Here is a 16,784-nt window from a genome sequence, read left to right on the forward strand (position 1 = left end):
TTGTTTTGTCGCTCATTCCGGCTCGGTGTCTGCATTTGGGTCCTCATGTTGTAATTCTTCACAGAGACTGAAAAGCATAATGACAGAATAATGCTGATATTTAATTAAAGCACAGTGAGAAAAAATGGATAAGATAAATGACCGGATCACATGATAAGGAAGAAAAACTGAGTTTGGCAATGTAATAATTAGTAGTGGAGAAGCCCTAAAGCCTAGGACAGCAAGCAGAAAAGAGAACAAATTTTCCTCAATCGAGTTACAAAGAAGTTAATTTTAAAAGAAAAGAAATAAATCGTAATAATCTAGGGTGCTCAAACTATAAACATAAAAGAATGAAAAATATGCAAGCCAACAAAAAACAAACACATTTTCTAATAAACAAGTTTTAATGTCTTAATAGTTTATTTACTTATTTGTCCTGCCAAAATGAAAGCGAAGATCCTTCTGTGTGGAGAGACTTTGTTCTCTTTATGTTAGATTAACTCATCTGCTTTACTTTTCCTTTCGTAGCTCTGACCTGTCCTGTTTAATTGTTCATGACCTTGATAAGGCTTTTTACCATGCAATAAACATATAACTAATAAAAAAAGTCACGTTCTCCTGAAAGTGCCAAGAGGAAATGACTGTTCAACAGTTAAACAATTATGAATTTCTTTGGAATTTGATTTTTTCGGGTTTATAATTAATATTATTGTTTATGGTGGAGAGTTTTGGTCTATCTGACCAATGATATCACACCAGCAGTAAAAACACCCACTCAGGCAACTATAAAAGAAACCATCCTACATAAGGAAGCTTCAGCAGCTCCTCATCATACTGTGAGACTTAAAGCTCCAACATGATCTTGCTCTTCTTGTTTGGTCTGGCTCTGGGTGCTCCTTCTGAGTCTCCCTCTGATGACAATGAAGTGAAGCAACAACCTGGTAACCGTCCCATTTTCTAGCTCTTATTTTCCCTTATTTACTTTTACCTTTATTTGTGGTTATTATGTTAGCAAAAGATCATTTTATGTGGATATTTGTTACCTTATGCTCCTCTTCTTTGTAACTGTGAATGAGGGAAAAGCTTTTGCCAAATGCATTTGACCAGTGGCATTATTTCAACTGTGCAGCCATGATTCTCTGCAGCGCTTAAATTAAAGCAGTCACTTGTTTCAATACCAGCAGAGCATTTTCACCTCTGTTTCTGTGACTCTGAGAAAAAAAATCTCTTCAACATCTTAACAGTTTCATCCAGCCCTGAATTCTGTTTTCCTTTCAGGTGAACAGAAATTTAAACTGCAACGTGGAGCCTGTCCCATGTTCTGGTGGAGCTTCAACAACCGCTGCTACAAATATGTCGCCACCCACATGACCTGGGCTGATGCAGAGGTCTACTGTTTGTCACAGGGAGCCAACCTGGTGTCCATCCACAGTACAGAGGAACAGAGTTTTGTGAAAAACCTGATCCAGAACTTTGACCATGCAGAGGGACTCACCTGGATTGGACTCAGTGACAAGCATAGAAGAACCCTGGATGTGGTCCGATGGTTGTCCACTGCGTTTTGTCTACTGGAGTCCAACACAACCTAATAATCAGGGAGGAAATGAACACTGTGTTCACACCAATGTAGTATCAGATAAGAAATGGAATGACTACACGTGTGCTACCAATTTACCTTATGTTTGTGCAACACGCATTACCTGTCCTTAGAAGCACTGAACCTTCTGTTCCTGCTAGTACAATGCTACAATAAAGATGTGAATGCACACTGTAATCTGTCTTTTGTGTGTCTGTGCAAAAGTCATTAAATTTCACTCACCTTGATTTTCATGAATACAGAATCATCCACTGGTAGCTCTGATGGTGGATCACAGGGAATATTTACCCATTTTTATCTCACAGCTAATGTTAAAGAGGAAGAGAAAGAAACACCCAATATCTATATTAAACTTTTTTTTAAATTGTTTTGCTGATAAAGTCATTTTAAAATAAAATACAGTCAAACTAACAATAAATTACTTATACAATGACTCTAACCTGAAAGCACCAAAGAAAGAGTTCAGCCAGTCTAAATAAGAGATGTTGCTTTTGTCACAGTCCTGGTCAGTGACCCAATGTTACTACTATTATCATTAAGTGTCATCTTGGTTTATTACTACCAGTGTTTGGTTTCAGTTTTGTATTTTGAGCTCTCCAGTTCTTCTTGGGTTGTGACTTATAGGTCTTAGGTTTTGGTTCACATGCTTCCTCTGTTCCTTGTCTAGTCTGTGGCTGTGTCTCAGTTCAGGGGCTGCATTCTTCGGAGGCCGCATTTGAAGGCTGATTACGTGACAGCGACGTGACAAAGGTTGTCCAAATTCGAAGGCTGCTCCAAATGCGGCCAACAAAAAGCGCCCCTCCGACAGCCAAACCCATCTGTTCTCTGATTGGATTGTTACATTTGTGATTGACACATTGACCAATCAGATGAAAGGAAGAAAAATGGGGTCAAAATTCGTACTTGTAACTTGCAGGGTTTTTTTTGGCTAAGTCCACACACAAATCTTTTTTATGCACGCACAAATCTTTTTTACACATACAAATCTTTTTTACGCACACACAAATCACAGACAAATCACCTTATCCCAGATATTCATAGCCGCAACCCAAGCCAATTCCAGTTTCCAACAATGGAAGAACAACTTAGTTGTATTATTACTTGTATTACTTCTTTTCAATACTTAATGAAATTAAGTAGTAATGAAATTCAACCTAAATTATATTGGAGTTTAAAATATTACTCTTTCTGGGTCCACAAAATAAACTTTTAACATGTTTTTTCAGAAAAATGTAGCCGTTGTAAACTTCAAATATCTCACATATTTGCAACAAGTGGTCTGACGTTTGGCTTTTTTCAGTGTTTTTACATAGATGGTTTTTGGTATTACTCTTCATCTTTTGCCTCTCACCTCTCCCTCCCTTCCCCTCCTTTCCCTTCATTTCCATCTTGCCTTTTTTCCTTTACCACAATGCTGACTGTTTTTGGACCCAAGTTGTTCATGGTAGCACATTGTATTAGCGATTAAAAGTATTGACATGGGCGCTAGTGAGCATCGGTAGGATGTAGACGTGCTTTTCGGAGCTCTCCACCCAAACTCAGATTTTTACTGAACACCACCATAAATTCTTACACAGGCGGATATTTTTCTGCGGGTTGAACGTTCCAGGCTGATCTACGCTGTCCATTTTTTGCGCAATGAGACCGAAAACGAACCCTCCGAGCAAGAATAAAACCATCGAGGGCTATGTTAGCAACGCCGCTAGCGGGGCTAATGCTAGCACCAGTAGCCCTACCGAACCAGAGGCTGGCCCCCACGAGGACAGAACCTACACCCTATTGCAAGGAGATGTGTCGGGAAATGGCCACTTCTATAATGGGGAAGATTGATGAGCGGTTTGTACTTTTGAGGCTAGATTTCAGTTGCTCCTTTCGGAGCAGAAAGAGATGAAAAACCGCATGGAAAGTCAAGAACAAGCGACGTGTGCCTTGGACGAACGCGTAGAAGCGCTAGAAGCCAAATGTTCGGCCCTAAACTCAGCACGCCAACCAACTCAAACCAAACTCCAGGACTTAGAGGCCCGCTCTCCGCAGACACATATCAAAATTGTCGGCATACCCGAGGATGAGGAAAAAGGTATGCCCACTGACTTTGTTTCTAGGCTTATCCCGGAGTTGCTGGGAAATGAGCACTTTCCACATCCGATAAAAGTTGATCGTGCACACCGCGCACTACAAGCGAAACCACCTGCTGGTGCTAAACCACGCACTATCCTGGCCCGCATTCATCATTTTCAGGAGAAGGAGCTGATCCTGCGTCGCTGCAGGATGCAAAAAGGCTGCGAGTATAAAGGAAACAGGGTGATGATATTTCCGGACTACACCAACGAAGTGATGAACCAGCGTCGCGCTTTTAATGGTGTGATGCAAACCCTGCGCAGTGATGGAATCAAGCACACACTACGTTACCCGGCAAGGCTGTATGTATACTGGCGTGATGGGCAAGCACCGTCAATCTTCAACGACGCAGATGAGGCGGCACGCTGCATTGAAGGACACGGGTCGACTATGAGAAATTAAGGTCTCAATGTAAGGTAACTGTAGTGGTTCTGACTGCAGGAATGCCTGAGCAGTATTAAGAATTCTAACTTTAAAAGACACCATGCTGAGAACTGGCTTTGGACTTTCAAGTACAACATTGTACCAACAACTTTAGATGAGACCTCCTTACTGGTGTAAATTTTCTCAGTGAATGATGTTTGCTTTTTCTATTACATGGTGGTGGTAATTCACAACACTTTTATGTTTTTATTCTGAGTGGTGGGTGTGAAGATATCTTGCCATTTGCCCGGCAGCTCCCTTCGAAGTGAAGAGGGGATGTTATGCGTCAGGTTCCGGGGGACGCGTTTTTTGGGGAGAGGGTGGGTTATGTTTTGATTTGTTCTTGTTCTACAGCTCAGGTGCATTAGTTTCATTACTGCCAGTTTACGACTTTCTGTCATTTTATATGAACAATGTCACTCCTTATCATTTTCTTTTTTTCATTTTTCCCCACTATAATGGCTAGATCACAGGCTAGTATACAAATGGGAAACAGGGATTTGCAGCTTGTATCATGGAATGTTAGAGGGCTTGGTTCAGTTGTCAAAAGGGGCAAAGTATTAACATTTGAAATCTCTTTGTGCAGATGTAATTTTTCTGCAAGAAACCCATGTAAAATCTACAATGCGGCATGTTTTAAAATGTAACTGGATATCTCAAATATATCAGTCACCCTTTACATCACATGCCAGGGGGGTAGCTATACTATTTAAGTATGAAGCAAATATTTCGTTAATCTTGAAGAAAGGCAGGGATGACTCAGATCCTGCTAACTTCAGGCCAATTGCTCTTCAAAATTTTGATCGAAAAGTGATAACCAAATTTTAGCAACTAGACTGAACAAGTACTTGACTCTATTATTCACCCCGATCAAACGGGATTTATCCCTGGCAGACTTTCTTTTTCAATGTTAAGACGTCTTCTCAACACCATCTATTCATGACCACGGTAGTTTGGCAGAAGCAGCACATTTAGCTCTTGATGCACACAAAGCTTTGATCAGGTTGAGTGGGTTTTATATGTTCGAGTCATTACGGAAGTTTTGGGTTTGGGTGAAATATTTATATCTTTGGGTAAAATTAGTATACGCAAATCCAATCTGTTCAGTTCTCACAAATGGAGAGAGGTCGGGCGCCATTTCCTTTGCAGCGCTCTGTTCAGCAGGGCTGCCCCCTGTCTCCTGCTCTATTTGCTCTGGCATTAGAGCCCCTTGCGATTAAGATAAGAGCACATCCAAAAATACAAGGGCTCTTGGTCGGAAGGGGTTGAAACTGTTATTAGTTTGTACGCATATGACGTACTATTATACCTGCGTAATGCAGAAGACTCTGTACCATCCCTTCTTAATCTGGTCACCTCATTTGGCAAAATTTCAGGGATATACAATTAACTGGGTTAAAGTGAACTTATGCCTTTATCTAAAACCGGTTCGCCGAGTTTTCTTTGTAACGTTCCATTCAAAATAGTTAACGACCATCTCACATACCTTGGATTGACTGTTCCTAAGATCCCAAATTAAGTTTTAGCTTGAACTTTGCTGAATTCTTGTCAACATTAAAACATAACATCGAGTCATGAAAATTCTTTCCCCTATCTATGGTTGGTCGTATAAATTTCCATAAAAATGGTCTCTCTTCCTAGATTTCTGTATCTTTGCCAAAATCTTCCTATTTATCTCACTTCCTCTTTCTTTAAGGAGTTGGACTCAATTATTACTTCTTACATATGGGAACAACAAGAATCCTATGGATTTCAAAACTACATCTACAAAAATCCAAATCGGAGGGAGGTCTGAGTTTACCAATATTTAAACATTATTACTGGGCTGCAAATCTAAGAGCCTTGACCTTCTGGCAGCAGACATCCTCAGATCTTGGTGATTTCAACATCCCCCTTTGGGTTAAAATGGAGGCTGGCATGGTAAGGGCTCCTCTCTAGAGGCCCTGCTTCTCTCAAAAGTAGGGAGGGCTGAGAGTCTTAAGAACTGGGGTTTGTTCCGAACAATCTGTGCGGATTTAAACCAAGTTAGAGGTTTTTTTGAACTGCCGAACTCCTCTGTGCAGGCACCAATATGTGATAACCATGCCTTTTTGCCTCCTTGGGATGATAAATCCTACTATGCTTGGAAGGAGAAGGGCTTACTCAAATTCAAAGATCTTTATATAGATGGAAAATTTGCATCATTTAATCAACTTAAGCAAACATTTGATTTACCGCATTCACATTTTTACCGTTACCTACAAGTCAGGCATTTAATGCAATCCATATGAAGAATTACCAAGATGTTCCACATGAACATAACCTTTTTAATGTGCTCCTGAGCCCTCCTTACTCCAAACATTTGATTTCTACAATTGTACATTTGTTTGATGACAGCATTGAAGTGCAGACTACGAGGATAAGAGACGCTTGGAGGGAGGAATTGGGCATAGAAATATCAGAATCAATGTGGGACAAATGCCTATCAAAATTCATTCCTGCTCTGTTAACAGCAGACATCAATTAATACAATTTAAAATTGTCCATCGGCTACATTATTCTAAGGTTCGACTACACAAAATTTATCCTTCAACTTCCCCCATATTGTGACAGATGTAAAACATCAGAGAGCACATTGGCTCACGCTTTCTGGCATTGCCCCCTCATTGACCAATTTTTGGTCCAAAATATTTGATTGGTACTCTAAAGCTTATGGGATTTCCATCTCACCCAATCCAGAATTGCAGTTTTTTGGCTGTGTACGTTTCCAGAACTATCCCTGCGACTGTGCGGGTGTCCAATTCGACCTCGGAATGATGATTGCAAAAAGACTTATTCTAAAGGAATGGAAGTCCGCTGCTCCTCCCTCCTTCAGTGTCTGGCTTAATGACATGTTATCAGTCATTCAGCTGGAAAAAGTTCGATACCTGCAAACACTGCAGCAAATGTTTTCTCAAAATCCTGGACTCCGTTTTTGTTCTCATCTTGAGAAAGCTCACATGGTATAAACATGTACCATGGCACTGCAATTTCCCTGTTTATACATGTTCATGACATTTACTTCATTATGGATACTGGTAGTTTCTAATTTTATGTTTTCTTTCTTTTTTTCTTTTGTCTTTCACTATTGACTATTATTATTGTGCTATTCTTGTCCTATCATCTCAGCGCCTGAGCTGTATTTGTTGTTGATGGAGTTTTCTCTGCTGAAAAAATTTAAATAAAATATGAAAAAAAAAAAAAAGTATTGACATAATCATCACCTCTGTTTCTGAAACGAAGTTCTGGGATAAACATAAACTTCCCTGAATAATTAAATCAGTCAGTTATATTAAGTAGATTAACAATTATCTACTCACAAACATAAGTTAGAAGGATTCATTTTCTATCAGTAATTAGTTATGTAATGTACTGAGAAGTATTGGGTAGACTTCAACCTTATTTGTTTTAGTATTTCATAGCCTTTAATATAAGGGACTATTTACTAAAACTATGTAATAAAATTTACCTAAACAAAATCAATGCAAATTGTTACAAATTTACTGGTTAGATTCTATCGATTGTTTTTCACAGTGTATTCTTTACTTTAAATGAACATAAATGAACATTCAGATTAGAAGAAAGCTTTAATATCCTAACTTAAAAAAAAGTGACAAAAGGAAGAAAAAAACATTACAACTTCATATGTATTAATCTTACAACTATGATGACAGCCTTGATTTTTATTGTCTCTAAACAGGTCTGCCACAATCAGGGCATTCATATTCTCATGTTCTTTGTTACATAACTCATTGTTTCATATTGTTTCACATTGTTGCACATTGTTTCGTATTCATTTACTGGAAAGGATTGTAAACTTCTCTATCATCTTCCTGACATTTGCTGATATGTGTGTGTGTGTGTGTTTTTTTTAATAATATAATCAAACCATCTCTGATAAACCACGAAGTTCTGCTGAAACGGCCAGAGCTCAACAAGTATCAGTAAACAGCAAAATAATATTGCTTTGCGATGTCTTTGAGTTGTTTATGGTCTTTAATAAAAAATCATGTGTCCTGAATGGATTTTGTATAAAAGACTTTAAACGCAAACATGGTTTGGTCCCTTTATTTTATGTTTATTCAATTCAGTGCTTCTCTGTCTGTTTTCCACTGACTCTGTATCATGTTTTTGTTATGATTTTCAGTCTGTGTCATCCATGCTGTGTTTTTCTGGTTTTACTCTTTAGCTTGAGCTCTGTCTCTCTGTGTTAACCCTTTAAAAGACCGGCAAGGTACCCAGCGTCTCCCTCTCTCTCTCTCTCTCTCTCTCTCTCTTTTTTCTACCCCCAATGCGAGGGAGTAACAGCTCTAGCTGACTTAATTTAGGTGATTCATGGCCAAGGTCACAACAAATAGACCTCGGGGGACATGAGTGCCTAGGTTGGCTGAGCATTTGACCTTGACCTTCATTGTTAACACCCATGCTTCCAAAAGTTGACCTTGAAGGAAATGTCAAGATGTTCGACTAATGCCACTCTCCAGTGACATGCGGCGAGTGCTACGCTGTGGGCTCTTGCTGAAGCTTGGACAGCCACTGATGTTTCTTCATTAGTGACAGTTTTCTTGCGTCCACATTTTGGCAAATCCAAACTGAACCAGTTTCACGAAACTTAGCAAGCAGTTTGCTGACGTGGAAACTGTCCCACATTCTGGTACAGCTTCAATGGCCGCTGCTACAAATGTGTTTCTGCAAGCATGGCCTGGGCTGATGCAGAGCTCCACTGTGTGTCACAGGGAGCCAACCTGGCATCTATCCACAGTTTGGAGGAACATCAGTTTGTGAAAGTCCTGATCAGCAACTTTGACCCCACTGAAGGATACACCTGCATTGGACTCACAGATCTCCATAAAGAAGGAGGCTGGATGTGGTCTGATGGTAGTCCAGTGGATTACACCTATTGGACTTCAAATGAGCCAGACAACATGGGAGGAAATGAACACTGTGTTCATAAAAACTTTGGTATAAAGTGGGACGTTAAACACGCAGAAAGGGGTAAACAGTCAAAATCAACATTTTAAGCTATACCATGATGATAATGCTATTGAGAAAAATCTACTTATTGGCAGCTTCAGAGGTCACTTTTTATTTTTCCGCATCATAACAAAACAATGGTAGAACATATGTCTAGTTGTGGCTGTGGTCACTAAGGACAGGGCTGAGTTTGATGAACCTGCTTCCAGGATAAGAAACCAAAAAAGAGCTGGTTGATATGATGACGCCCATCTCCTCCTTTTGATGTCAAATTCTGTAATGGAGAGGAAACTAAAAGGAGCCTAGAAGCCTACATGGTTGCAACAGTGTTTTGTCACTGTTATAAAAGTATTGTTCTTAAAGCAATGTAGTTAAAAACCTGTATATAAAAAGTTTACAGTGTAAGATGATGATTATGATTCTTATTACTTCCCGTTCTGATGCTGGGTTTAAATTCACCAAGTTATCTTGACAATGTCTACATGCCTAAATATACACAGGTGCCGCCATATGATTGGCTGATTATTTGTCTTAATGAGAAGTTGAACAGCTGACCCTAATACAATCTAATACAATCTAAAATGTCAAAAAAGAGCAATAACTTCCCCCTCCCATCCAAACACATTTTACTTTGTCACTTCTTGATTCAAAAGGAACATTTTATTCTGTCAAAATATTACAGAAAATAAATTTGCTTATAGTTTTATCACATGTCACAGGAAGCTTATATTTCTGATACTGAATGCAGGTGGCTGATTCAGGGACACCACAAGTGCATTTGGCCAATGATATCACAGCAGCAATGCAAGCAGCCTTTCTGAAAGCTATAGAGCCTAAAGAACTCAAATATAATCTTCTTTCAGTGTTTGGTTTGGCTTCTTGAGATGAACTTGAACTTTCCCTGTTTCTTCAAATGCACTTAAGAAACAAGCTGAGTCAGTGAAAGAGAGTCAAATAAGGCAGAGTAAATCATTTGTTTATTTATTTATTTATTCCTCAATAACTCAATCATGATGTCATGAGTCACTTGGACATTGTGGACATCCACGGTTACCACTTCATGCATAATGCACCTTACGTATAGCTATTTCTTACATAGTAATAGTAGTAGTAGAATAGTTGAAATTTATTACTTGCATATTTCCACAAATTTATATCCATAACACACTCTGGGTATGTGTGTACATAGAACCTCAGCTACTGTTGAATACATTATATTGTCTTATTTATTTTGTATTTCTTGACTTTATATTCTGGTATACTCTTTGTATTCTTCTGCTATCTGTACCTGAGTTCTGCCAACGCACAAATTTATGATCAATAAAGTTTTATCTTTTGTTATCTTATCTTATTTATTGTCTTAATTGCTTATACTATAGCAACTGACATAATAAATAAAACAATGTGTGGGGCAACAGGAAGAGACCTACATTATCTTATTTGAAAATATTAAGGAAGAAAATTTTTTTCTTTTCTTGATTCATTATAGGATATTACAAAAAAATAATCTAATTCTATTCCTTTAGCATTTTAGGTGTAAATTATTATAATATTTAATACAATTATTATTAAAGAATTATATTATACATGTATTCAATGCGCTTAAAGCATACAATCTGCAAAGACCAAAGGCATAACGTCCTGCAGGCCCACAGGTTAAAGTGGTTCCATCAATTATGGCAGGTTGTTCAGCAAAGCAGCCCCAGACTACCAACACCATGTTGGACTGTGGGTATAATGTTCTTTCTATGAAATGCTGTGTTAGTTTTATCCCAGTTTTATTTGCTCTTTCTGGAGGCTCAGTGGTTTATAAAACAAAATCCTCCCTTCTAGTTTCTCTTCATTGTTTTGAGTTGATCAGTCCCTTTAAAACATCACAAAAATTGTGATGTACTTTTTAGAAGTGCTGGATTTTAATGTATATGGTGCAAGTTCCATTACAGAGGCTGAATGCATGTCTTACACACACCCTTCAACATACACCACTGGATATATTCGCTATCTGAGTTTGCAGTAACAAAATCTTTTTTGTTGAAGCTTCTTGAAGTCTCACAGGAGATCGTAGAGAGGTGGTTGTAAAAGGTTTTGTAAGCACGACCTGAGACAATTCTATGTAATCAGGACAAGTGTCATAATTTCTGGCTATAATAAAAACTACAGTTGTTCTTGTACTGATATTCAGATGCAGACACAAAGGTCACACTTGTGAAACTTCAGTCATTGCACACAATAACTCATTTTTATATAGCATTTCCCACACAAAGGCAATTCAAAGCATTTTACAGAATACAATAAAACAATTAAAGGTAACATCAAAGGAGCTCTTTTAAGTCAATCTGTAATTTGACAGAACGTAATAGTAAAAAACACATTATGTTGTGACTTCCATCCACACATAAAGCCGCTGCCTGTTGAGTTGGTTTTTGTTTGTTTGAAGTTTGCAAAAGAAACCCATTCACCAACCTCCCTGTCATACACGCCAGTGTCAGGTAAATAACATGCGACCACACCCCCATGCAACCACCTGAGGTGCAGGAAAATCTGAACACCTGTGTCACCATAACAAATAAACAAAACATAGATATTCACTTTGGCTCTTACACAGTACAAGCTGTTTTTTTAAATAATAATCATAATAATAATAATAAATTTTATTTATAAAGTGCCTTTCAGGACACCCAAGGACACTTTACAATAGGATAAAACACATGACAAACACATTGAGGGCGATCGTGGCTCAAGAGTTGGGAGTTCGTCTTGGTTGCCGGTTCGAGCCCCGGCTTGGCTATTCTCGGTCATTGTGTCCTTGGGCAAGACACTTCGCCTACTGCTGATGGCGAAATATGGCAGCCTTGCTTCTTGCACAGGGCAGCTGTGGCTACAACTGTAGCTTGTCTCCAGTGTGTGAATTTGAGAGTGAATGAATAGTGGAGTTGAAAAGCGCTTTATAAATGCAATCCATTATTATTATAGAAAAATGACAAAACGAAGAACAATAAAACAAAAGAACAAGATAAAATGAGTGTTTCTAAGTTTTTCTAAATGTAGTTGTTTTAGTCTCTTTGCACTGCTCCCAGTCTGTTTTACAAGAGCTTTATTGGCATTTCTCCATTTGGGATCTGCCCAAAGAAACACAATCACCATACTCAGTAACTACTTTCAAGATGTAGTTTTATGGCAGAACCTTTCCTGAGTTTCCCTTTGAATGTCCTCATCACTTTTTTTATACACTCATTTGTTTTCATCTGTTTTTTTTGCCTTTGACAACATTTTATCTGTCTTCCTTTAAACTTGATGATTTTATGACATGATTGACGGTTGGGTTTGCTGCCCTTGTGAATTACTTTTTAGCACTGACCTGGAAAAGTGCTTAATAAACATTATTTAGACTATTTTATGTTCACTTACAAAAACACACAGTGGCCAGCTTTTGTATGTCTATCTATAAAACATGCCTGTTTTATTAGAAATAGCATAGGACTACAGAGGAGTCGAAAGTTTCTACTAATATTTGAAAGGAATTTATATTTATGGATCGTGAAGCTGACAGTGTGTCTCAAAATCTCAAGTGCACATGTGATGTGATCTGTTTAGTAGTCGATATATGCACTGTGATTAATGATCTGAGAACAAATAGACCTTGAAGTTTCTCAAAATTTTCATGTTCAGGAACTGTGGAATTGAACTTCAAAACTTGTGTGTAACTCCACAGTTTTTGATATAGACACTCATACAGAGGCCATGTTGTCTTTTTTATTGTTAACCATGAAATGAGTTCACTAATTGTCATCACTAAAGAAATGCTTCCTCCTTTTAATTGCCAGTTGCCGTTTATTTTTATCCAAACACACATAATGCACCTTTCTGATTGACTATGATGTGTTTATACAAACAGATAAAAACACATTATTACACTTTAACATGTACAAGCCAGAAGGCTTAAATATGTGTTGCTGAGGGCAGAAAAGCAGCAGGTTGGAGAGATGATGGTCACAAGTTTTATTTGCTGTTAAATTCTGAAATGAAGGGAAACCATTCAGATGCTCTATTTAGTGTCTCATAAGCCTTTATTGCCTAAGTCTATTTAAATGGTGAAACACAAAAGTCACAATTCATGTTTGATATTTTATTTATCAGTTGTTCCATAGAAAGTGTTTTTCTCTTTCACTAAAATTGAATTTTGACAGATTCTTACTGCAACACAAACCTTCTATAGCATGTTTAAAAACAACAAATTAAACAAAATGAATATATTTGAAATACAATATTACTACTTAAAAGTAAATCCTGCCCATAGAGTGAGATGCCTTGATGGGGGTTTGCTATGTCAGAGTTTGCACTTGGTGACCTCCAAGTCAACCATGAACAGTCATCTCTGCTATGTTTCTTTTCAGTTTTTTTTAATTGACACTAAGCTGGCCTGCTATAATCAGTTTATTTCTGTGCTGTTATAAAAACGAAAACAGTGTAGAGAGTTTTTTGCCTCATGTACAGGAAAAGCTCAGATATATCTGAGCTTTTTTATTTCCCCTTACTGGTATACATGTTCGATGTTTTTCTGATAAGAAATTATATTTTTATAATATAATAAAAATATAATTGTCTGACTTTTATTGAGTATCAAGAAAATTTATTTGGCCTCCTATGATGTTCTCTGACCTTTATCTAGACAATGACCAATGATATCTCAGTGATCAGTGAAAACAACCTCTCAGGCAGCTATAAAAGAAACCAGCCCCAAATCTCTGCAGAGACCTGAACATCCTGTAGGAAGAAGCTTCAGCAGTGTAGTTTAGCACTAAGCTCTGTGAGCCCTTAATTTAGTAAGGCCTATATATATAAATGAACTGTCATATAAAAGCAATACAATAGTCACTTTTAGTGACACAGACATGTAAACACAAATCTGAATTATTCAGAGTTGTAACTAACTATTTAGTTTTTGTCAGAAGGGCTGGTCAGTTTGAATTGTGCTAGTGGAAAAAGGGGTAAAAGTGAAAGTTTTTGACAAACGCATTTGACTGATTCCATCATGCTCACTGTTCAGAAACACTTTCAGAGGCATAGAAAAGAAGGAAACCTGCCATCTGGTCTCAAATTTAGGATCTCGGCAGTACAGATCAGTTTAGTTTCTATCACTGATAAAATTCATGATCTTGTTCCTCTTCTTGTTCCTGATAAGGCTTTTTACCATGCAATAAATATATAACTACATAAAATAAAGAGTCACGTTCTCCTGAAAGTGCCAAGAGGAAATGACTGTTCAACAGTTAAACAATTTTGAATTTCTTTGGAATTTGATTTTTTCGGGTTTATAATTAATATTATTGTTTATGGTGGAGAGTTTTGGCCTATCTGACCAATGATATCACACCAGCAGTAAAAACACCCACTCAGGCAGCTATAAAAGAAACCATCCTACATAAGGAAGCTTCAGCAGCTCCTCATCATACTGTGAGACTTAAAGCTTCAACATGATCTTGCTCCTCTTCTTGTTTGGTCTGGCTCTGGGTGCTCCTTCTGAGTCTCCCTCTGATGACAATGAAGTGAAGCAACAACCTGGTAACCGTCCCATTTTCTAGCTTTTATTTTCCCTTATTTACTTTTACCTTTATTTGTGGTTATTATGTTAGCAAAAGATCATTTTATGTGGATATTTGTTATCTTATGCTCCTCTTCTTTGTAACTGTGAATGAGGGAAAAGCTTTTGCTGAATGCATTTGACCAGTGGCATTATTTCAACTGTGCAGCCATGATTCTCTGCAGCGCTTAAATTAAAGCAGTCACTTGTTTCAATACCAGCAGAGCATTTTCACCTCTGTTTCTGTGACTCTGAGAAAAAAAATCTCTTCAACATCTTAACAGTTTCATCCAGCCCTGAATTCTGTTTTCCTTTCAGGTGAACGGAAATTTAAACTGCAACGTGGAGCCTGTCCCATGTTCTGGTGGAGCTTCAACAACCGCTGCTACAAATATGTCGCCACCCACATGACCTGGGCTGATGCAGAGGTCTACTGTTTGTCACAGGGAGCCAACCTGGTGTCCATCCACAGTACAGAGGAACAGAGTTTTGTGAAAAACCTGATCCAGAACTTTGACCATGCAGAGGGACTCACCTGGATTGGACTCAGTGACAAGCATAAAGAAGACACCTGGATGTGGTCCGATGGTTGTCCACTGCGTTTTGTCTACTGGAGTCCAACACAACCTAATAATCAGGGAGGAAATGAACACTGTGTTCACACCAATGTAGTATCAGATAAGAAATGGAATGACTACACGTGTGCTACCAATTTACCTTATGTTTGTGCAACACGCATTACCTGTCCTTAGAAGCACTGAACCTTCTGTTCCTGCTAGTACAATGCTACAATAAAGATGTGAATGCACACTGTAATCTGTATTTTGTGTGTCTGTGCAAAAGTCATTAAATTTCACTCACCTTGATTTTCATGAATACAGAATCATCCACTGGTAGCTCTGATGGTGGATCACAGGGAATATTTACCCATTTTTTAAATCTCACAGCTAATGTTAATATGAGGAAGGAGGAAAGAAACACCCAATATCTATATCAAACTTTTTTTTAAATTGTTTTGGTGATAAAGTCATTTTAAAATAAAATACAGTCAAACTAACAATAAATTACTTATACAATGACTCTAACCTGAAAGCACCAAAGAAAGAGTTCAGCCAGTCTAAATAAGAGATGTTGCTTTTGTCACAGTCCTGGTCAGTGACCCAATGTTACTACTATTATCATTAAGTGTCATCTTGGTTTATTACTACCAGTGTTTTGGTTTCAGTTTTGTATTTTGAGCTCTCCAGTTCTTCTTGGGTTGTGACTTATAGGTCTTAGGTTTTGGTTCACAAGCAATGTTAATATTAATATATCCTAATGAATATGTTTGTTAATTAAATATATTAAAAGTACAGAAGTGCAAGGCTGGAGTAATGAAATTTAAGGACTCTGTAATACTATATTAAACAGGTGTTTTCATAATGCATTTGTTTGTTTGTTTGTTTTTCTGGATAACTTTAAATCAATAAAATGAAAGTGTTGCACAGCAATAGCCAGTTACCATCTCCTTTATTTCATGATTATTATTTTGGTTTCTTTCTTATTTAAATGCAAGAAGAATTCTTTCAAATAAGGAGCTCTAGGACTTCCTGGGCTGTTTAAATGGGCCAGAGTAGAACAGAACAGCAAATCAGTGCACAGAGGATATTAGAGCCAGTGTCTCTAACACACCCTGCTGTCAAAATATGATCAAAGTAACCAGTGCATGACAGAGTGGCCAGAATCCAAACACACATATTTGTCTGCACAATCAGCTCAATGAGACTTTAATGGACTGGACTGGTACTTATTTAGCACCTTTCTACTCTACTACTACTTTCTACTCCAAAGCTTCAAATACAGCAGCATCTCTGTAATGTGATTTATTTTTGCTGTGACAGCAGAATACTACTACAAGTGTGCTGCGTACGTTTTTTAGGGTTCAGCCATGTAGAAGAGCACTCCTGAGAGCAAAAGATGTTTGTGGTTTGAATTTTCACAGCTGGAATGTAAGTACCTGTTATTTACTTTGTGGCCACTTGAGGGCAGCAGAAAAAAAGTCAGTGTGATGCTGCTGATGTCAGATGATTGATTAACAGGTGACTTATCAAT

General features: G+C 37.9%; 1 protein-coding gene and 1 pseudogene across 1 annotated transcript; both read left to right on the top strand.

Annotated features, from left to right (window-relative positions):
• The first annotated feature begins 838 nt into the window (after positions 1 to 838).
• Positions 839 to 1,750, top strand: LOC120726359 (annotated as a pseudogene).
• Positions 1,751 to 14,300: 12,550 nt separating this feature from the next.
• Positions 14,301 to 15,503, top strand: LOC120726842 (lactose-binding lectin l-2-like). Its single transcript, XM_040020825.1, has 2 exons — positions 14,301 to 14,674; positions 15,012 to 15,503. The coding sequence occupies exons 1-2, from the start codon at positions 14,587 to 14,589 to the stop codon at positions 15,443 to 15,445; spliced, it is 522 nt and encodes a 173-aa protein (XP_039876759.1). The 5' UTR covers positions 14,301 to 14,586; the 3' UTR covers positions 15,446 to 15,503.
• Positions 15,504 to 16,784: the final 1,281 nt, after the last annotated feature.

The sequence above is a fragment of the Simochromis diagramma genome, unplaced genomic scaffold (assembly GCF_900408965.1).
Source record: "Simochromis diagramma unplaced genomic scaffold, fSimDia1.1 OVJJ01000753.1, whole genome shotgun sequence".
NCBI lineage: Eukaryota > Metazoa > Chordata > Actinopteri > Cichliformes > Cichlidae > Simochromis > Simochromis diagramma.

What these genes read in the sequence shown, in the direction of transcription:
- LOC120726842 (XM_040020825.1), top strand. Translation starts at nt 14,587, where the DNA reads ATGATCTTGCTCCTCTTCTTGTTTGGTCTGGCTCTGGGTGCTCCTTCT. An exon ending in TGAAGTGAAGCAACAACCTG is followed by an intron (nt 14,675 to 15,011) that starts GTAACCGTCCCA and finishes TTTTCCTTTCAG; the next exon opens with GTGAACGGAAATTTAAACTG.